Source organism: Martes martes, assembly GCF_963455335.1.
Source record: "Martes martes genome assembly, chromosome: 13".
NCBI lineage: Eukaryota > Metazoa > Chordata > Mammalia > Carnivora > Mustelidae > Martes > Martes martes.
Window position 1 is genome coordinate 15,575,051 of NC_137901.1, and position 24,044 is coordinate 15,599,094.

At 36.5% G+C, this 24,044-nt stretch overlaps 1 protein-coding gene across 1 annotated transcript in view; it reads right to left on the reverse strand.

The window, feature by feature from the left end:
- LOC308354237 (glutamate decarboxylase 1-like) overlaps nucleotides 1-5,148 on the reverse strand; it is a gene marked incomplete at both ends in the record, with an annotated part of 29,084 nt that extends 23,936 nt beyond the window's left edge. The window contains 3 exons of the mRNA XM_080821601.1: nucleotides 2,356-2,598; nucleotides 3,248-3,364; nucleotides 5,115-5,148. Of these exons, the coding sequence (XP_080677727.1) occupies nucleotides 2,356-2,598; nucleotides 3,248-3,364; nucleotides 5,115-5,148 (394 nt within the window). The remainder of the gene's footprint in view (nucleotides 1-2,355; nucleotides 2,599-3,247; nucleotides 3,365-5,114) is intronic.
- Between the last annotated feature and the right edge of the window lie 18,896 nt (nucleotides 5,149-24,044).

Here is a 24,044-nt window from a genome sequence, read left to right on the forward strand (position 1 = left end):
ACTGAGAGCTGTCACAGGCAGTGACAGCGCTCAGCACGGGGCACACGGTAGCAAACAGGTGGAGAGAGGCACTACTGTGCAGATCCTACTGGCCAGTGTAAGAAAACACCCATGCGTTTCACTGCAATTGTGAAAAGCACCACAAAGGAGAAGATTGGGTTGTTGTAAGACCATAAGACCATTCCTCGGGGGGTTAAGGTGGCCAGGGGAACAAGAGACACTATCTTTAGAGGGGGCTTTGTGGAGGAAGTGACCTTTCTGGTAAGAGCTAAAGTTAGCTTCCAGACAGAGAGTGGAGGAGACGCATCATGGGTAGGAGAAGCAGCTTCGAGAAGTCACTGGGTTGAGGAAGATCTCCTAAGCCTGAGGAGGAGGAGGCCATCCTGGATCTAAAATAGAAAGACCCAGGCTGGGATGCGTGAAACCACTCAGTGAGTGGGGAAGGAACCACCTAAATCAAATTAAATAGTTTTTTTTTCTCAAAAGCTGCTTCCACTTTTTTTGGACAGATAAGAAAATGATATTTTGAGGATTTATATTAATAAAGAATCACCAAGCATTGTTGCCCCATCGAATATTCTATATTCAACTCCGTTTAAGTTAATTTCTTTTTAGCGTCTTTGCACTTCTTCTTCGACAACCTGTCTTGAGGATGAAGTCCTTCTCGGCTCTCCGCAAACCTCTTTTCCCTCTGGTGGCTTTCCCTCACCGGCAGCGCCCCTCCTCCCGGAGCACCTGCAACGTTTTTAACCTGTAGGTGCTCAGTCAGTGTTCATTACAATGGAAGGAATGGAATGTCTGGCTTTGTTACCAACTGTTTCTTTCTCTTATTTAGTTTTCGCTTTCTCAGCATCTTTGACTTTTCCCTCAGGGCTTGGTACTGGGAAGTGCAAAGGCAGGGAATGGGCCCCTAGAGATTCTTCTGCATTTGCAATGCCGAAGGAGGGAAGGAAATAGAACTGGATTTACATCTGTTGGAGTGCTTTCCAATTGCCCTGCTGTTTTTCAGAACTTCTTTGGCTATCTTTATTTCTAATGAAAACTTATTTCAACTTCACATTTTCTTTATATGGTTGAACTTAGTCTTAAAACGTGCCTTTTATTTTGGAATCCTATGAGGCTTTCTTTTTGCCTTATTCAATCATTTTTTTTAGTTGTAAATACACTACATGTTATAGGAGTGCATAGAATAGAAAATGATACATACAGAATAGTAATTTTTATGCATAGATGTAGAGAAATTATCTACATAGCTATCCAAATATTTATAATAAATACATTTGGAAGGTATAACTTAAAAATGTATTTTTATAAATAGGTAGTTTTATATGTGTGTATATACATATATACACTTTCAAAGAGTTTAAAATATAAACATAATTGAAATCATATTGAGCATATTACTTTGTGGTATTTTTCTTATAATAATTAAAATTCCGTGAGAAATTCCCCATGACTTTCCTTGGACTTCAAATAGTAACATTGTATAGTATCCTCTCAAAGGATATCCAGTTTATATAAAATAAATGTCAAAATGAGTATACTTTTTGGGGGTTTTGTTATTAAAATTAATGCAGAAATGAGCATTCTTAAATATAAGTCATTTTCCCTTGGTGCCATGGTTGATCAGTTTGCTCTGAAGATAAAATATTTGTGATGGGTAAAGTTTCTGGGATGTCAAAAATACATTATTTTAAGTGTCTATTTGATGTCTATCAAATACAAAGCAAGTCTCCAGTTATTAAAATATCCATGAAATATTTCACAGATCATATAATAAGAAATGAATAATAGACCCAGGGATATAGGTTGTATTTGGACCCTTTTTGTGTGTTCCAAAGATTATGTTGTTTCCAATACATTATTTAGTATACAGTTAACACTTTTAAAAAAGAGAGCCATACATCCTATTCAAACAGTGTTAGCTCCTGGAAGTACCATTGCTTTAAGTGGCTAAGAATAAAGTTACAATAAAGTTAATCGGAAAACAATTTCTAAAATATAGGATGTATATATATATAATTATACATACATAATTTTATCTCTCTATATTTTATTGATGTAAAAGGATACCCAATTGAGCATCAATAATGAATTTGACCAAATGAAACAGAAAAGTGAAAAGAAGTTAAGATGGTACATTTAGTTGCCCTTGGGATGAAACTCCCCAAACCAAAACTACTTCTACTTTTCTTTCTTAATTAATAAACAATTCATATGGGATAACACCAATTTGAAAGTAAACTAGACAAATGTTTTAAATAAAAATGAACAAAACTGGACCATCTTCAACATACACATAACTTAAGACTATTCAACCTGTCTCCAGCTCAAGCGCATCAATCTGAAAATCACCTGTTTTAACACCGTATTTCAAGGTATCTGTACAGTCAACAAGTAACTGCTCCAAAGATTCAGGGTGGTCAGACAGTTGCAAGTTAAACCCATCCAAACCTTCAAGAAGTTGATGAGGATGATGGAAGTCCAGTATTTTACTCTTAACATCAAAACTTTTTTTGATGTAATGCAGAAGAATGTTTACCACTTGTAGCAAAAAACAGTTTGTTAAATCTTTACCGTCCTTGGATGGCAGCAAATCTAGAGAGAAAAAAAAGGGAGAAACAGCCAGGTCAGTGACTAGAGTACCAAAGAAAATCACCATGGGGATAGAGTTTTGATAATTGGCAATTAAAGATACTAAAAGCTCATGTCAAAAAACAAGTAACATTTGTCGAAATCTTACTTATAATCTTCATTCAAGGTCCCACTGGATAACAATTTTCACACACACACACACACACACACACACACACACATACATAGCCATTTTAGATTAATGCCATTGGAGTAACTGAACCTTCTAGATCCCCCCGGGTGGACCTTATTATATTGTGCTGTCAAAAAATAAGCTGGTCATTGTACGTTTAGAAGTAAATTAAAGCATTGAGGGGCGCCTCGGTGGCTCAGTAGGTTAAGCAGCCGATTCTTGATTTCGGCTCTTGTCATGATCTCAGGGTTGTGAGATCGAGCCTGGTGTCAGGCTCTGTGCTGGGCGTGGAGCCTGCTTGAGATTCCTCTCTCTCTCTCTCCATCTGTTCCTCCCTGCACCTGCTCTTTCTCTCTCTCTCTCTCTCAAAAAAAAAAAAAAGTTAAAGCATCAAATCTTAAGGAAATTACAATTGCTTCAATAAATATGTAGATGACAAAAAAGAATGAAAAAAATAGCATTTGTTATGGATACCGATACCTGAAGCATAAGCATTTGATAAATTAGTCATTACATTCTCAGTCTGAGCGTCTTCTGTCACATTTTTCTCAGTTGATTGAAAAGTAGGACCAGATTTTTTTCTCATCTGTTCCTTATCTAAGTTAAAAAAGGAAGTGTTTGTGATTATTAAAGCATGTTCATAATATGTATTTAGTGCTTTTATCTGTAAATAGATGCTTTCAAGAAATTTATAATCACTGAATTTTTATTTATATCCACATGTGATCTCTGGTGGGTAGGTATAAACTGTAGAGAAGCATTAATACTACCAATATTATGTACAGCTCTTTTATAACCATATAGACAACAAGTGATACAATTTGTGGTTGTTACTTTCACATCAGTCTTGTGTACAAGATTAGAAATTTAGTAATTAAGACCTACCATGTTTAATTATAAATAACAATGACTACTTCATGATAAGATCCTGCTGTTAACATTTAACTATATGTGATAATGTCTACCATATATTAAGAGCTCTAAGTGCTTTGCACACATTTTAATCCTCACAATAATCCTACAACATAATCCCATTTTTCCCAGTATGCAGATAAAGAAACAAATTTAAAGAAGTTAAGTAATAGTAATAATTCTAAATCTAAATAATTCTAAAATCTCACATGTATTGTTCTATTTAATCCTCATGACACAGGGTTATGATATAGATGCTATTATTAACAAAAATAGCTTATACGGTAGAGCTAGGATTTATCGACAGATGTTTGAATCCAAAGACCACCTTTTAAAAATCAGTATTTAAAAACAGTAAGTCCTGTGGTCTTCTTCAATAAAAATATTAAACCAAACATTCAATTCAGCAAATAAGTCATTCTTGAGTATCTTTTAATGTTCTGGGCATTGTGGGGGAGGTTGGAACTCATAATATCAAGGTGTTTGCCTACAGCTAGACAGAGAGAAAATATGAAGTTATCAGAAAATAGTTTTTAGCCAAATTTTGTAGTTTTGGCTTTGTAATAAGCTTAGTGGTATTAAATGCTTCCAGTTCTAATGGATTTTTCTTAAAATAAAATAAGCCATTTCTATATATTTCAGGTCGCATTTTCAGACTATAGCACAATCACTTTTAAATTGTTTTGATCCATGTTTAAGAATTTTAAAGTGTTTATGTATGACAGATAAAAATGTTCTTTTAGAGCTTTTTCTCATAAAGAATAAAAACCTGATACATGAAAAAACTGTGCAAGACAGAAATTACAGAAATGTGGGATGATTTATAAAGCAGTGTACTTAAAAACAAATTTCCATATTATGTGTTGACCCTGTAGACAGAAATATATTAGGTTAATTCTTTGTAAAATTTTTTTCTAGAGGGAAAATGCTTTTTAAAGTTTCCCTGCTATACCAAGTGAATAATAATTAATAACATAAGTTCTAAAGTAACTAAAGTTTTAGAAGCATACCTCCTTTTAAATGATTAGTGGAAACAACAATTATAAGAAAAAGTGAAAGTTTAAAAAATCTACACATGGGATGATATTACAAATGTTTACAGAGAAATTATGTAAAAACCAAAAGATCTGATATATTTCCCTAAAAATTATCCTCCATTATTAGTTCAACTACACATTGAATCTACAACCTAAAACTATATTAAATTTACATTTAATAACAAAATGACAATTTTAAATACGTTCGATAAAGATTTCTAATAAGTTTTTGTCAAAATATGCGATATATGATTAATATATGTGATTAATAACCATATAAAATAAGTAAGACTTTTTTTGACAGTCTGCACTTTTTGACAAGTAACACTCAAAATCCCACTCTTTCAGTTAATAATAATTGCCATTGAATTCCCACTTCTCACAAAATTTCAACTTACTTGTCAGGCTACATCCACACTTCTTGACATCCATGTTCTGTGAGAAAATCGTACCTGCTTTCAAAGACTCCCTGGAGCCAGAGTGTGCTTTTTATGTGATGGGAAAGAACCTGACCATGAAAGGTGTGTTGACTGCTCTAACTTATAACATAGACTCTCTTAAAGCCCTTTTTATTGATGGTACAGAAATCTGAAGCAATTTCATTATTTGTAAAAAAGGTCAAGGATACAATGCTTTTATTTGTTTAGTGAATTAAAAAAAGATGATTGCAGTGTATTTGTGTTTAAACATAGCTTTTCAAAAGTATGATTTCATGTCAAAAAAGGAATGGGTTTCAACTTCCTTTTTTTTTTAATTTTATTTTTTTCCCAGTGTTCCAAGATTCATTGTTTATGCACCACACCCAGTGCTCCATGAAATATGAAATACGTGCCCTCCTTAATACCCACCACGAGGCTAACCCTTCTCCCCAACCTCCTCCCCTCCAAAACCCTCAGTTTGTTTCTCAGAGTCCACAGTATCTCATGTTTCGTCTCCCCCTCCGATTTCCCCCAAACCACTTCTCCTAAAGACATGTGAAAAAATGTTCATCATCATTAGTCATCAGGGAGAGTCAAATCAAAACCACATTGAATTTGGCACCTGGGTGGCTCACTGGGTTAGGCCTCTGCCTTCGGCTCAGGTCATGATCCCAGGGTCCTGGGATCGAGCCCCACATCGGGCTCTCTGCTCAGCAGAGAGTCTGCTTCCCCCTCTTCTCCCTTTACCTGCCTCTCTGCCTACTTGTGATCTCTCTGCCAAAGAAATAAATAAAATCTTAAAAAAAAAAAAAAAAACACATTGAGATGCCACCTTACACCAGTTAGAAAGGCCAAAATTAACAAGACAGTAAGCACCAAGTGTTGGAGAGGATGTGGAGAAAGGGGAAGCCTTTTACACTGTTGGTGGGAATGCAAGTTGGTGCAGCCACTTTGGAAAACAGTGTGAAAATTCCTTAGGAAATCAACTTCCCTTACGGACATTGGGGAAGGTATGTGCTATGGTGAGTGCTGTGAAGTCTGTAAACCTGGAGATTCACAGACCTATACCCCTGGGGCTAATAGTACATTATATGTTAATAAAAAATTAAAAAAAAAAAGAAATCAACTTCCCTTTTGACAATTACTTTTCTCTGCAGAGTGAAGCATTAGGTACTTAACATTCTAGGGTAGAAATGAAAAAAAATGGATGTGTATGTTAATGATACAATTCACACCCTTGTAACACGGGTATTACTTTTTGCCTTTGGTTCAAAAACCTTTTTATTTCATTTAATTAATTAATTAATTAAAACTTTTTAAAGATTTTATTTATTTACTTGAGAGAGAGAGAGAGAGTGCACAAGCAGGGGAGAGAGGCAGAGGAAGAGGGAGAAGCAGACACCCCGCCGAGCAGAGAGCCCAATGTGGGTCTTGATCCAGGACCCTGAGATCATGACCTGAGCTGAAGGCAGATGCTTAACCTTGACTGAACCACCCAGGTGCCTGACAACCTTAGCATTTTAAATAATCCAAAAATACACAATGGTCATCACTTCTGAGCCACATTTCCAAGTATATATTTTCTCCAAAATTAACCAAATGTCCATTTATCCTTTGGGATTTAAAACTATTGAATAACGTGCTGGTCAACATTATTTTTCTTTATTAAACAAATTTAAGCATGTTAATGAAAGAGCAGGAAAACACTGATGATTCACATAAGAAAATCACCTGGAATACATTATTCTCTATCCTAGGCATTTGGGTGCAATTTATAAGATGACTGATTAAGTAACTCTTAATTTATTCTAATAATAATGGAAAAAAAACATTGTGGTTTGTCAAAAGCCATTTACAACTTCCAACGCAATTTGAGACGGTTACTGCAACTTTTTCCTCATTACGGAGTGAATTTAGAGCTTGTAACAAACACAAATATATACATTTGATGATTTGAAAACCATTTCCCCCTTTCATTGCTTTCCAGTGGAACTGTCTGATGACGGCAGAAGTGGCATCTATTTGGGAAAATTGAAAAAATAAACTCCAAGGAGTTCATAGCTGTCTTTCCACTTCTTTCAATGATCTGCAGAGCTTCTTTGCTCTAATAGTGTGGTGACATCCATTAAAGAAGATTGTCCCATTACCTTCATTCTACAAAGATGAGCCCTTCTCAGCACTCCTCAACTCCCCCATCTCTGTCAATAAGGCCACCCACGATCGCCCACTCCTGTGAAGTGAGTCATCTCTCACATCCCAAGTTCATCGCCAAAGCTCCTCTCCTGCCCCTTCCTTTCTCACACATAAAACCACCAGCAATCTATGATCAAGACTCAAACAATCCCAATTCTGAGGAAATTGGTTTTGAGCCATAAATTACTCTCTCTCTACCACTCATTTCTTCCCTTTCCTGTCCTGGCTGTTGACAAATAGATTGTTGTCTGTAGACATGCTGAGAACAGAGCCCTCTCCAGCCCAAGGGGAAATCAATGTTATGTTTGTTTCTTCTTACCCTAATTTTATACATTTGTAAACATAGATAAATGAAATTAAAACCCACAGTTTGTCTCTACAAAGCAAGTGAAAGCTTTCTTACATTATACAACATTATATAGGACTACGAAAGGGAAAAAGACAATACTCCCCCTTCTGAATTGATAGTAATATTAATATCAATGCCTATAGATTTCTTTCACAGGATCCCTGGTGTATTTTGTACAGTGCTAAATATTTTTCATATGTTGAATATTCATAGAAGTTCTATGATTTTGGTATTATTATTATCTTGTTCTGTTTCATATGTCTCCTTACCTCGGTTGCACCATTAAAGTGGGCATGATACTAAATACCCACTCATGGCTTTGTGGTATCAAGAGATAATGCCTCTTAAGGTCTTCTAACATTAATTCTTTATGTCATTCTTCTCTCTGCCAATCCTGACAGACAAAAACAAACAAAAAGTAATTTTGAGAATGCCACTTGCTCTGACCAGAAGTATGCACTGACTTCCCAACCACTACATGGTGGAGACCTTTACTGACATTTTCCTTCTGCTACCACTTACTACTCATTTACAGAAATTTTCTGCATCTCAAAAGTAAGTTCATTCACTCTTTTTCTTACTTCCCCTCATTATATTTTGTGAAGTTTCTTCTGTTTTAAATGCCTTCCTTCTTCCTTTCTTCTAATTCAAAGGTCACATTTAACACATATTTATCAAGCACTACTTATATGCCATTCTTCTAAGCTAAATTTGTATTAACTCATTTAATTCTCCCTGAAACCTTATGAGAAACCCTGCTGTTTACTTTCTCCATTTTACAGATGAAGAAACTAAAGCACTGAGAATTCATGTTATTTGCTAAGAATCGCATTGCTAATACCAGGTATTCTGGTTTTAGAATCCACTCTCTTAACCCTATCCTGAATTCTATCTTAGAAGGTCCAACTCACATCTTAGTAGCACCACAAATATTTTCTTATCTCCATCACGGAGCTGAAGTGATCTTTATTTTTCTCTGTATTATCACACCAAATATTGGTCAATTTTTATACAGTTTATTTGGCAGTTTAATGCATTTATTAGAAGTTGTGTCTTGGGGCACCCAGCTGCCTCAGCCAGTAGAGCATAAGATTCTTGAATTCAGGGTTATGAGTTCAAGCCCCATGTTGGGTGTAGAGCTTACATTAAAGAAAAACAAAAGAAGTTCTGTCTTGATGTGGGAGGGGAAGTACAAAATGTACATTAAATATTGCCCTTATGGAAGTTACAACTTAGCAGAAAAGTGAGTAAAGGACAGGAAAGTGTCATATCTTACTAATGGAATGTATTATTAAAAATGTATTATAAATACACTTATAATAAGAATGATAGAATCATAGATTCTAGAAGAGACATGGGACAGAGTGGTACAAGAAGGTTCCAGCAAGGTGCTCTGTGAAAATTTTGCAGGAGATGAACGTGGAAGACCTCTCTGCAGAGGACATGTGACCTAAAACATGAAGGTTAAGTATCATCTAACTATGTGTTGAGGGAAGAGAACATATTCAAGGAAGAATCAAACAAATGCACAAGAATTTAAAATGTCATGGGGGCACCTGGGTGGCTCAGTGGGTTAAATCTCTGCCTTTGGCTCAGGTCATGATCTCAGGGTCCTGGGATCGAGCCCCTCATTGGGCTCTCTGCTCGGCGGGGAGCCTGCTTCTCCCTCTCTGCCTGCCTCTCTGCCTACTTGTGATCTCTCCCTCTGTCAAATAAATAAATAAAATCTTAAAAAAAAAAAAAGAGTTTGAGATGTCAGTTGAAGAAATAAGAGAAAATCAGAGCAGGGGACACCCCAGAAAACCAACAGGGAAAATTAATCCTGGGCAGGTGGGAAGGACACATGAATGTGTTTGGTGCTTATCCTTAGAGCAACAGAAAACCAGAGAAGGTTTGAAATATGCGGTGACATGACTGTAGTTCCCTTATGGTTATAGAAACAGTGGTGAGGGGATGGTGACTGAACATAATAAGTATATTAGTAAAACTCTGAGCAAGAGCTGTTTATCATCTTTGAGATTAAAAGATAATAGAACAGGAACTTCTGAGAAATTTTCCAAAGTGAATTCTAATTTAAATACATGAAATTGAGGGGCTTAGTTGGTTACGGTCTGCCTTCAGCTCAGGCCATGATCCTGGAGTCCTGGGTTTGAGCCCATATTGGGCTCCCTGCTCAGTGGGAGTCTGCTTCTCCCTCTTTCTGCCTCTCCCTCTGCTCCTTCTCTCTCTCACTTACTCTCTCTCAAATAAGTACATAAAATCTTTAAAAAAATGCATGAAATTGATAGTGATGATGGTACTATATAATACAAATACATAAAATGATATAGAATTATAAGGGGGTAGAAAATTTCATTGAAACTGAGAGATATAGTAATAATGATGATAACAATTTATAGGCATTGACCTTTAGTCTGAGGCACAATCTGTTCTAAACATTACTGAGCATTGACTCATTTAGTTCTTCCCAAACTCTATGAAGTAGTTTATTAGTTGAAACAGTATATGGCTGCTTTAACAGAAACCAAAATAAATAGTGATGTAAGCCAATTACAAGATTTATTGCTCTCCTACATAGAAGTATAAACTGGTAAATGGCCCAGGGCTGCTGTATTAGTCTGTCCATGAGATCATCCAAAGACCAGGGTTCCTTCTGTCTTGTGACTCTCCCTAAACCTACCCCCTAAACCAGTACTCTCTGAAAAATATATGTAAAGCACATGTGTAATTTTTAATTTTTTATTACTCACATTTAAAAAAATAAAAAGAAACAGGTAAAATTCACTTTAAAAATTCACTCAGTTTAACCTACTATATCCAAAATATTATAATTCAAACATGCAGTGCATCTCAATTAGATGTTAAGTGCATGTTTAATTACATGTTAATTGGGAAATATTTGGTCCACATTTAGGTTTCATAAAAGCTTCAGTTAAAAAAATAGATTAAAAAATAGATTAATTTATGTGTGTTTCAAAATACTTAAAAGTTCTTTGAGGGGCCCCTGGATGACTCAGTCATAAGCAGCTGCCTTTGGCTCAGGTCGTGATCTCAGGGTCCTGGAATCAAGCCCCAGGTTGGGCTGCCTACTCAGTGGGGAGTCTGCTTCTCCCTCTCCTTTCTACTCCTGCCCCAGCTTGTGCTCTCTCTCCCTCTTTCAAGTAAATACATAAATAAAAAAATTTTTAAAAAGTTCTTTGATAACTAGAGTATCAATTTTTAAAATTCATTAAAGCCAATAAAATAAAAAATTCATTTCTTCAGTCACACTAACCACATTTTACATGCTGAACAGCTGCATGAGGCTGGAAACCACTGAACTGGACAGCGCAGGTCCAATCTTGTTTTCATACACTTTTCAACCACAAAGCTAGCTCATTAGCACTGTATCTGAATTCTAAACCAAGGAATGGGGGAAAGGGAGGTAGGAGAAATCAGACCATCACCTGAGACGTGATCTAGAACTTAGGCACGTCTTATTGGCCAGAACTTAGTCACATGACCAAAGAGCTGACATGGCCACACAGAGCTGCTAGGAGGTTAGGATACAAATTAGTCTCCTGCTGAATGGACATCTTCCCTGCTAACACTTTGTATATAAGGGAGGAAAGAAGTGAGCCGAAAAGAGATTTACCATTACTAATACAAAGATGAGATGGATATGGGGAGGCATTAACAATCTACGCCATGTGCAGACACTGTGGCACTAACTTTCAGATAAGGAAAGGGAAGCAGGTTATGTGCCTTGCCCACATCTGTGCATTTATTAGCTACTAAAGTTGAAAAAGTTACATTTGGACCATGATATAAAAAATGTTTGGAATTTCAACATGTTAAACACGTAAGATTGTAACAATTGTTATCTAATATTTTCTTATTTCATAACTTATCTATGTTGATACTCCAGAGACTTCAGATTATATAAACTTTGAAGATGAGAAAAAGTGTAATTCAATTCCTTCTACATTTTTACAATGTTTAATATCATGTAATGTTTTAAACATTTCTATGATGTGTAGTCACAGTATAATATCCAAAGGAGAGTTACATCATTCCTTTCACCTAGGTCATATTCATTAGCCTTTTTTTTCCACATAATTTCTGATTATATGGGTTCAAAGAGAAAGATAAATTTGAAGATAGAGTAAACAGCTAAAGCTGTGGGACAGAAAGACATAATAACTCAATAAACACCCAGAGACATATTGATTCGTGTTTACTTTGTAAGGTTTGACTTCATCTGGTTTTGTAAGTCACTGAAGTGTTCTGGGAAAATTTCTTTTCATCTCTGAGAAATTGTTTTCGACAATACCAGGAAGCATGATATTCTAAATACACAAAGTACAGAGAAAATCACTCGAGCTTTTATCTGGTCTCTTACATTCATGTGATTCTTTCGTCTTTCATTTCACCTTCATTTTCCCATAAGCACTTGCAAATTTATTGTTCATACCCATTGAAAGGAAAAAGTATCACAGTCATATAATATACTTGAAACCATATATTGTTCTTTGTAGTTACTGTGGATAATGACAGGATACTTTTGTTTTATTAGCTTGATCTTTAAAGTTGAAAAAAAGAGTTCTGTTTTTGTATATCATCATTTGCATTATACAGATATATAATTCTAACAAAATACCTACCGTGGAGAAACCTACCAAAAACTTAAGAGAGTTTGCCCAACAAAGTACAAGTAGCAATTGTCAGGGCAGAGTTTTGACCCCAGATGAAAAACTAGATCTTCCAACCTTAATCTCTTTGTTTTGCTAAAACAACATAACATACTAACTATTCCTGTCCACCTAGTGACTTAGTAAATAGACCCTGTAATGTTATCAAAATCTGAAATTGTTTTCAGGTAATGCATGTTTTTACTTGAAAATAAAATATTAATACGTAAAACAATACCGATTTTTTGCTTTCAACATTAATTTTTTCAATTATCTGAGTTCGTTGAGGCCTTTCTAAACGGCTCTCTACATTAAGGGAACTGAATTGCCACTTCATCTCCACATTCTATTTGTTGACACATGTAATTTATATATTTTCTGAAAAGTTCCCACATTTTCTCGAAGCCTGCAATATGAAGAATGATTTTTTTTTTTTAAGATTTGCTTATTTATTTTAGAGAGAGAGCATGGGAGCAGGGGAGGGACAAAGGGAGAAGGAGAGAAGCAGACTCCTTGCTGAGTGTGGAGCCCAACATAGAGCTCAACTCCATGAAGCTGAGATCATGACCTGAGCTGAAACCAAGATTCAGACACATAGCCAACTGAACCAGCCACGTGCCCCAAAGAATGATTTTAGCATATGGACTAATAGGGACAAATAATTCCAAGTTGAAATTCATAGGTTTTTAGTATCACCTGGCCTGAGCCAGATCTGTAACATCTATGCTAACTGACTCACAGCAGCCTTGGATAATCAAGGCATACCTCAAGTTATCCCAGTTATGTAGCCATAAAACAGCTACACAGTATCATCTTCATTATGAATAGTTGTTATTCAGAGACAAATAAATCCAGTAGCTGAATGAAATATATATGGAACAAATGGCAATTAAACCAACAAACTTTCTGGTATTTTTAAGAACTAAGGGTATTAGTAGTTACTAGGTTATATAACCTGGAATCAATCAGTCTCTTCCAGACTGGAACAAAAAATTCACAATGCCCAGCATCCAATAAAAATTATAAAATATACAAAGAAGTAGAGAAAAAAAATGTGACTTGTAACCAGGAAAAAAATAATTAATAGAAACAGAACCAGAAACAACAGAGATGATGAAATTAGCAGGTAAAGACTTTAAAGAACATCTGCTACAAATATATTCAAGGATTTAACAAAGACATGCATATAATGAAAAGATAAATGGAAACAATAAAACTAAAATAGAATTTCCAGGACTGAAAAAAAAGAACTGAAATGAAAAATTCACTAGCTCAGTCTAACAGAAGAAAAAAGATAAGACTAATGAATTTCAAGAAAGGACAATAAAAACTATTCAAACTGAAGCACAGGCATAAAAAATGCTGAAAAAATATGACAAGAATCTAGTGATATGTGCAGCATATCAATCTAATATATCCTTAACTGAAGTTCCATAAAGAGAGTAGATGCAGAAAAATATTTGAAGAAATAATGGCTAAAAAATTTTCCAAATTTGATCAACATAATAAACACACAGATCCCAGAATGCTCTACAAATCCGAAGGTGAATAAACAGAAGAAAAAAAAAAATCATACCAGAATACATAAATCAAATTGCTGAAAATAGTTGTTTAAAAAAATTTACAACAGCCAAGAAAAGATTCCTTATGTACAGGGAACTAATGTTAACAATGATCAGACTTCACATCAGAAATAATGTAAGTCAGAAAGCAAGGGGTGCCTGGGTGGCTCAGTCAGTACTCTTGGTTTCAGCTCAGGTCACGATCTCAGGTTCCTGAGATCGAGCCCTGTATTGGGCTCTGCACTCAGAGAGGAGTCTGCTTGAGATTCTCTCACTCTCCCTTTGCCCCTCCCTTCACTTGAGTTATAAATAAATAAGTAAGTAAGTAAATAAATAAATAAATAAAACTTTAAAAAAATTTTATTTTATTTTTTTTCAGTGTTCCAAAATTCATTGTTTGTTCACCATATCCAGTGCTCCATGCAATACATGCCCTCCATAATACTCACCACCAGGCTTACCCCACCCCACCCTCCAAAACCCTCAGTTTGTTTCTCAGAGTCCAGTCTTTCATGGTTTGTCTCCCCCTCTGATTTCCCCCAACTCACTTCTCTTCTCCATCTCCCAGTGTCTTCTGTGTTATTCCTCATGGTCCACAAGTAAGTGAAACCATATGATAATTGACTCTCTCTGCTTGACTTATTTCACTGAGCATAATCTCTTCCAGTCCCATCCATGTTGATACAAAAGTTGGGTATTCATCCTTTCTGATGGAGGCATAATACTCCATTGTATATATGGACCATATCTTCTTTATCCATTCATCCGTTGAAGGACATCTTGGTTCTTTCCACAGTTTGGCAACTGTGGCCACTGCTGCTATGAACATTGGGGTACAGATGGCCCTTCTTTTCACTACATCTGTATCTTTGGGGTAAATACCCAGTAGTACAATTGCAGAGTCATAGAGTAACCCTATTTTTAATTTCTTAAGGAATCTCCACACTGTTTTCCAAAGTGGCTGCACCAACTTACATTCCAACCGACAGTATATGAGGGTTCCCCTTTCTCCACATCCTCTCCAACACTTGTTGTTTACTGTCTTGTTAATTTTGGCAATTCTAACTGGTGTAAGGTGGTATCTCAATGTGGTTTTGATTTGAATCTCCCTGATGGCTAATAATGATGAACATTTTTTCATGTGTCTGTTAGCCATTTGTATGTCTTCTTTGGAGAATGCCTGTTCATGTCTTCTGCCCATTTTTTGACATGATTATTTGTTTTATGTATGTTGAGTTTGAGGCATTCTTTACAGATCTTGGATATCAGACCTTTGTCTGTAGTGTCATTTGTGAATACCTTCTCCCATTTTGTGGGTTGCCTCTTTGTTTTGTTGACTGTTTCCTTTGCTGTGCAGAAGATTTTTATCTTGATGAAGTCCCAAAATTCATTTTCACTTTTGTTTCCTTTGCCTTGGCAACATATCTTCAAAGAAGTTGTTGTGGCCGATGTCGAAAAGGTTACTGCCCGTGTTCTCCTCTAGGATTTTGATAGATTCCTGCCTCACGTTGAGGTCTTTTATCTGTACTCAAGGAACTACAGAACACTCATGAAAGAAATTGAAGAAGACACAAAAGATGGAAGAGCATTCCATGATCATGGATTAGAAGAATAAACATTGTTAAAATGTCTATACTGCCTAGAGCCATCTATACTTTCAATGCCATCCCAATCAAAATTCTACTGACATTTTTCAAGGAGCTGGAACAAACAATCCTAAAATTTGTATGGAACCAGAAGAGACCCCGAATTGCTAAGGAAATGTTGAAAAAGAAAAACAAAACTGGGGGCATCATGTTTCCTGATTTCAAGCTTTACTACAAAGCTGTGATCACCAAGACAGCATGGTACTGGCACAAAAGCAGACCCATAGACCAGTGTAACAGAGTAGAGAGCCCAGATATGGACCCTCAATTTTATGGTCAAATAATCTTTGACATAGCAGGAAAAAATACACAGTGGAAAAAAGACAGTCTCTTCAATAAATGGTGCTGGGAAAATTGGACAGTTATGGGTAGAAGAATGAAACTTGACCATTCTCTTATACCATACACAAAGATAAACTCAAAATAAGACTTCTTTAAAGTACTGAAAGAAAACAAGCAGTCACTAACTAGAATTTTGTGTCACATTCTCCATCACAAAGGGGACTTTGATGATGGTACTACAAGATAAATTTTTTTTTAAAGATTTTATTTATTTATTTGACAGATAGAGATCACAAGTAGGCAGAGAGGCAGGCAGAGAGAGAGGAAGGGAAGCAGGCTCCCTGCTGAGCAGAGAGCCCGATGCAGGGCTCGATCCCAGGGTCCTGGGATCATGACCTGAGCCGAAGGCAGAGGCTTTAACCCACTGAGCCACCCAGGCGCCCCACTACAAGATAAATTAAGGATGTTCTTCAGGCTAAAAAAAATGATAAAAAGATTTTTTAAAAACTTGGCTCTATACGGAGGAATGAAGACTGTTGGGAATGATAACCATGTGAGGTATACACACACACATACACACACCTATAACTGTTTTCCTTAGATGCAACAGAGAAAACCAGTAATAGAAGAATGAAAGGGTGAGGAATACTTGTTGGATTTGAAAGTATAGAGAATATTGCTTGTCCTTGCCAAAACAAGTCACAGTGAAATATTAACAACGGAAGCCAGTCTGGTGGATTGACAAGTGGAGGGTGGTACAATTTTTATTTTGGTTTTGGAACATAGGATTAATTTTTATAAAACAATGTTATTAATGTTAATATATATGATTGTTAATATAATATATGACCTATTTTAAAATAAATTGACAGTTTTTTTTAAGTTTACCAATTTTAATTTATAATATTTCTAATACAGTCAAAGTTACTAGTTATATCCCAGATAAAACAAATTCTTTGGGTTTTCTTTGAGGTTTTCAATAATTCTTAAACATATAAAGGGATTCTGAGACCAAAAGTTTTAAAACCACCATGTTATAAAATGCTGCCTTCGTAAGCATAGATGTTGTAGATACAAAATTATTCTGAAGCCAAAAATAAGATTCCCAATGGTATTGTCTTATTGAAAAGAAAGCAGTAAGTGAAACGCTTTTTCTTATGGTGCCTTATTATTCATTTTTAATGATATATAGGTATGACAACTATGCCTAGTGTTTGCATTTGAATCTCAAATGATCATTACTGAATACAAAGAGGGAAAAAAACAACATCTGGATATCACAAAATAAACCAGTAACACAAACTGGCTCATGAATATTTAATTTGTATATTAATTCACCTACCAAGAAAGACAGCTTGCAAAACAAATGAATAAATTCATAAATATTCTTTGAATTATTTATCTATCTGATCTTTTGTAGGTGTATCATGCAAAACTTTTGCTTCTTAAATAAATGACATCTGAATAGTTGAAAAAATGCTCTCTCATTATAATCACTGGACACTGCTATGCTAATAAAAACAAAGGTAAAAGATAGAGATTTACATAATTGCACACCATTTGAAAATGAAATATTAGTTTGAGTCTATTTTTATATATTAGAAAATTTGAAAACTGATAGAGATGGTGATGATTAACGAGGAAAGAGCAGAGCATAGTACATTTATCTCTCCTCTCTCTAGTTTTTAGGGGATGAGGTAAAGTTCTCTCTACCCATTCACACTCATTCATGTACCCTCCTGTGTGATCTATATCTATACCAGATGATAGAGTCTGGTGTATATGTCCAAAATGTATTTATGCCTTGTAAAAGTTTACTTGCATGAATTAAAGGTTAAGCTCTCCTAAAACTGCTAACTCAGTTTTATATGCCTTCCCCAAATTTCCTTTATTATTTGAGTCCCATTTATTCCTACAGGACTCCTTGATGTCCTTCTTAATACCTTAAGATGAAATAATTTTGTTTCCTCAGTATTAACATTGAGTATTTTAAGTTTTATTCTGTTTTAAAGTGCTTATCAAATATCTTGGGCTATAATTATTTATATGCATTTTACATCATTGACTACATTATCAGTTCCTTGAAGTAAATTAGCATTGTGTCTTATTCAGCTCTATTTTGATCTGGTACAAAGCAAAGAACTTAGTACATGGCTGTTTTGTGTTAAGTAAAGTGAATTAAATAACCTCAGCAAGTTCTATCAGCTCAGCTCAAATCTCCTGCTGTGAGGACCAAAAAATAAACTTGACCCAGGGAAAGTCAAGTGCCAAGAGTACCATCTTTTGTATCAATACTAAATAAGACTGAAAGAATACCTTATTTCCTATTGTAAAAGAAAAAAAAACATAAAAGCTATGTTCTTAAATCTTGGGATAAATACTAAATATAGTCTTTTATTTTTTCCCTCTAAATTATGTCAAAGTCCTAACTATTAAATATTAGGTTATATGGAGAGAGGAAGTGTTAGAGATGTGACCTAGAGTTGGGACACCTACAGCATGTGCCACACCAAGGTTCACTTTGAGGAGTCAACTTTTTTTTTTTTTTAATTTTTTTAAAAGATTTTATTTATTTATTTGACAGAGAGAGAGAGATCACAAGTAGGCAGAGAGGCACGCAGAGAGAGTGAGAGAGGGAAGCAGGCTCCCTGCCGAGCAGAGAGCCCGATGTGGGACTCGATCCCAGGACCCTGAGATCATGACCCGAGCCGAAGGCAGCAGCTTAAACCACTGAGCCACCCAGGCGCCCCAGGAGTCAACTTTTAATCACATCTTTGTCTCATTCATCTTCTAAGTGGCCAACAATATCTCAGTAGCTTCCTAACTGAATCTCTTCTCTATGTTCTTGTTTTTTTCTAATCTTACAAACTGTAGCCAAGTGAGTGTTACTTATATTCCTTCAGTGATTTAGTCCAAGGACCTGCACTGATGTGTCGGTCAGGGAGGAAAAATAATTTTCCATCTACCCTTCTAGGTTTGTGGCTGAGACCCCTGTAATAAAAAGACAGAGTAACAGGAGAACAATGAAAAGAAGTTTAATAACATGCATACCTCCTGTATACAATGGGAGATATCCAGGAGAGACTGAGTAATTTCCCCAAATGGCCCAAGCCACCACTTCAAATACCACCTCTAGCTAAAGTCAGAAGACAACGTTGGCGAACAGGAGTAGAGACAATTTATGGGGGGTTGCCAGTGAAGCACAATAAACAAAGGTATGGTTGTTATGCAGATTAAGTCACTGCCTTCTTTATTGGTAAGTGTTTCTAAAGATTTAATCACCTGCCTTTTCTGGTACAGATATGGAGACAACGTTATAAATGGAGATAACCTTTATACGTTTAAGTGTCTCTTACAAAAGAGTAACTTCTACCTGGTTTTCAGAGCTTCTCCTAGATCTGCTCTTTCTTAAAAATAATCAACCTCAAAACGTCAGTATACCAAAGAGGCATATTTGGGGGTAGGATATTTTGTTCCACTTCATGTCAAACACATAGGTCCTGAAGGGCCAATCATACACCCTAAAACCTGATTGATCTCACAACCTATGACCATTGTCATTCATCTGGGGTTGAGCATATAACCCCAGCTAGAACAATCAGAGCCCTTTCCCAAGAATTTTTTAATTGAACCAGAGGCTAAAGACCTCTTTACTTCACTAACATATCCGTGTCTGACCCTAGACTGCTGGCAACTGTGTTCTCTGCCACATGAATCAGCCAGAGTGAATGAAGCTGATTTTCAGAGAACATAAAAAACAGAGGCTGAAAAAGAAAATTCTGGATCTCACCAACTTCTCGTTCAGTTTCTTGAGGGACTCTAGAGTTGTTAGAGTAAGCAATTAGGTTCTAACAGGATACTCTGAGGTCAGCAATGAGGAAGTCATGTCCAGCTACTGGAAAATCCAAAACCTATCCTGGCAGCATTCCACATGAACCTGGGTGGCTCAGTGGGTTAAAGCCTCTGCTTTCGGCTCGGGTCATGATCCCAGGGTCCTGGGATCAAGTCCCGCATCTCTGCTCAGCGGGGAGCCTGCTTCCTCCTCTCTCTCTGCCTGCCTCTCAGCCTGCTTGTGATCTCTGTCTGTCAAATAAATAAATAAATAAAATATAAAACAGACAAGCCCAGGATGGTGGGCCTCATGACAGGAAACCCCTGACCAAATTGGTTAGAAAAAGCTAGAAACTATTTCCCCATCCCATGTAATCAATATCCCACTCCCTACTAACTGCTGTCAATAAAAGATAGAAACCCAGGTTCCAGGGCATGTAGCTCGCTGGCTCTCTTGAGCTCACCTGCTGTCGTATTTCAAGAGTGTAATTTTCACCTTAATAAACATTTCCGCTTCTGTTATTCCTCCACTATACTGCATGTCTGTCCTTTTATTCCTTCTCATGGCGAGGCCAAGAACCTTTGGTGACTCCTTTGGGTCTGGCTGGGTCCGGGCTCCAGGGCCCCAGTGTCTCCCTGCTTCGCCCAGCAACAGAGTGGCTCTATTTTCTAAAATGCTTCCTCTGTGAGCTATTCCAATATTCTTAATATTCTTCCAACACCCCCTCCTTCCTTTTATTTTTATTACTAAGCTAGTTCAAATAACAGTACTATGCTAAAGAATTTTAAATTATCTTGAAGGTCTTTATTCAAAAAGCTGCAAAGCTAAAAGAGGATAAAAAATCTTGGTATTCGAAAGGAGCATTTTGTCACACATATCTTCCTTTATCATGAATGTTACTCACCTTGGGTAATAAAGATTAATACAATATTACAATATAAAATCTAAGAATCAAATTTAAACTGAAATGAAAATAGTATGTCAAGTTCCAATTCAATTTTCTAAAACTAATAGGCAAAATTTGCCAGCATTGCACCCATGAATCAATGAGATGATGGTTAAGTTTTCTTCTTATACTATATAATTATAAATAAAATATTATTTTAAAGCAAGCATATTATGTATAGAGTGTAAATTTGCTGGCATATTTATATCAAAATAGAAGATTTAAGTACTTTCACAGTCTTCAGTGATCATTCAAACCTTGGTTATCACACCCTTCATTGTATCCTTTACTCACTGAGGGACTTTGGTGGAAAAGCTTGAGAATAGTATTCTCGGATACAAGAAGCCATTGGGGAGTGCATTGTTGAAATGCTGTTATCAGATTTGTGTTTCAGAATTCTCAGAGTTGCAAATGTGTATGGTAATAAGCACTTAATAATTGCTATTATTACAGAGGGTACTAGATTCCATTGCAGTTTCCCTTAAGAGTGATAAGCCCTTATGCCTGCAGTAATGTTGTGCAAAACTTGAGAATTTATCAAAATTTCTATTATGTTGCACAGCTGTAACTTGCTCTTCTTTGTTGCTGCTGCAGCGTATTGTACCTAAAATATTAAATGTTTTAATTGTATATTATCTCTCTCCCCCAAAGGAGTGTGAGTTCTTTGAAATCTGAGCCTTCCTTTATTTGTTGCTGTAGTCTTGTCACTCAAAATCTCTGCTTGACATATTCCAGATTATATGTATATAAGAATACATAATGCATAGAATATAAGAGATAATCAATCAACGAGCACCAGAAAAAAATTCCTGATAAATTATAAAGAAAATAATTTTGAATATGTATAAAGTGAGCTCAAAGCACACTTAATATTTACTTACATTAGTCAATTGTGGGAAAGTTTTATTTAAAAACCTGACTTAGAAAACAATTCTATATTATTTTCTTTTATTTTTCTGGATAAAAGGTAATCAAGTTAATCATAATTTCCCCTCAGGGAAAATGCCACTTCCCCAATGAGAGAGAGCCTTCAGCATGTTGCAGTAATTTTAAAGCTTAGTCATGCATAGAAAATTAAAATGAACTTAACTACATAGAATATACATGAGAACAAAAGATATAAAAGAAAACTAAAGAGTGGAAGAGTGGCCAAATGCAGTATTTTACCAATCTTACATCCCTGTGTGCTACTCTGATGTGAAAAAAATAAACTCCAACTTTCTGTTTAAAGAGAAAAGAAGAAGAAAGGGGCGGGGGAGGGAGGGAGGCAGGAAGGCAGGCAGGCAGGCAGGAAGGAGGAGGAGGACGAGAGGAAGAAAGGAAGGAAGGACGGACAGACAGATGGACGGAAGAGGGGAGGAAGGGAGGAAGGGGAGTTATAACACTACACCACTGACTGAATGTTCTGGAACATGCCACTTCAACCTTTTAAGGTCTTTGAGGTCTGTGAAATGGGGAGATTTCCTCCTTCACTGGGTAATTGTGAGTCTCAGGCATGACTGAAAGTGTAAGAAAAATGTTGCCATTCATTCCCCCCTCTGATTTTTAGGTGCACAGTGCCAGGTGTAACCATCAGTTTCTTGGGAAGGTAAAAGAAGTTTTATTATTCTTTTGGAGGAGGTCAATTAACTAAATAAATAGCTATCTCAAGTCACAAGTGAACTTTCTACCTGCTTTGCCATATAAATTGTCTAGAATTTTATCCTGGCTCTATAGTCTTTATGGCCGACCTACACGCATGTTCTCTATTATGCTTATTCAACAAGAAATCAGTTTTATTTCCATATTTATGTGGCGGCATCTCTCTGATAGTAGAATTTTTAATTCCCAACAAGATAAATGACTGAAGAAAAACATTTGTTTCATAAAGGAAAAGAAAAGATCAAAATATGCTCGTTGCTTTCATCGGAACTTTAATTTTAAATTCCCTGTTATTAAGCTCAATGAATCAAATATCAGCAGTGGTGGCCTCTGAAGGCAAGAGACTGCTGGGGCACCAAAGGAGCTCTTCTAGTCACAAGGACCCTCTCCCCCCACAGGAAAAAAAAAAAAGGAAACAGGCATAATTGAGACAAGTTCTACTAACAGGAAGTTGAATAAAATGGATGAAATAAGATGTCAAACATTTCTGTTATGCAATCCAGCCAGTGGCCTCAAGGATAAGAAACAGGATCTAGGAACCTTAGAGAGATCAGACACACAATAAAAAGTGTAGATTCAGGGGTGACTGGCTGGCTCTGTCAGTAGAGCATGCAACTCTTGATCTCAGGATTGTGAGTTTGAGCTCCATATTGGGTGTAGTGATTACTTAAAAATAAAATCTTTACGGATGCCTGGGTGGCTCAGTTGGTTGGGCCGCTGCCTTCAGCTCAGGTCATGGTCCCGGGGTCCTGGGATCTAGTCCCGCATCGGGCTCCTTGCTCATCGGGGAGCCGGCTTCTCTCGCTGCCTCTGCCTGCCTCTCAGCCTGCTTGTGTGTACTCTCTCTCTCTCTCTCTCTCTGGCAAATAAATAAAATCTTAAAAAAAATAAAATAAAATCTTTAAAAAAAAATTGTGCAGGTTCAGAAAAAGGTTGTAGCCCACTGGGATTATAGTAAGTCCAATGAATTGTGGTCACTCCCATTGTTAAAAATAATGGAGGACTATTGATTTAAGTAACATTAAGACAACTTGGAAAATCCCCTATTAAAAATCATCTACAGGGGCACCTGGGTGGCTCAGTGGGTTAGGCCTCTGCCTTCGGCTCGGGTCATGATCTCAGGGTCCTGGGATCGAGCCCCGCATTGGGCTCTCGGCTCAGCAGGGAGCCTGCTTCCTCCTCTCTCTCTGCCTGCCTCTCTGCCTGCTTGTGATCTGTCAAATAAATTTTAAAAAAAAATCTAAAAAAAAAATCATCTACAAATTCTACAATAGTCATACCTTTAATTGTATAACTGAGCTCATAGGAAAGTAAGAGTTACTTCCAGGAACCAAAGGAAAGAGAGAACTTGTGGAGATCAAGTTGATTTTCAGTTGGAATGGAAAAGCTCTGCACTTACCTCAAGAGAAGTGTGCTTGTCTGGTTTTTACTCTGAGCCAAGATCAGGGCAGTGGAATTTAAGGTGTACTATTTAGGATGTCCAAGTTTAGGTTCCCTGGTAGCTTCCAGAGCCAGCTTCTTTACCTAGCTTTTGCATGTGGCCTACCTGCTTTGACAAGCTTGGTCTCATGACTTTAGCCTCCTTGAAAGGCTTCTTTTTGAACTTTCACAAGGCCATGATTTCTCATATTGATCCTGGCTTCAACCCGAAGACATGGTACAGTCCCTGTAGGAGTGAATAGGACCCTTGGACATCTTGCCCTTGAGATGTCTAGGACTTCAGACGTTTGCTGCATTCTCTTTCTCTTATAACACTGCATTCTCTGACTTTAAGTAAAAGCCGTACAT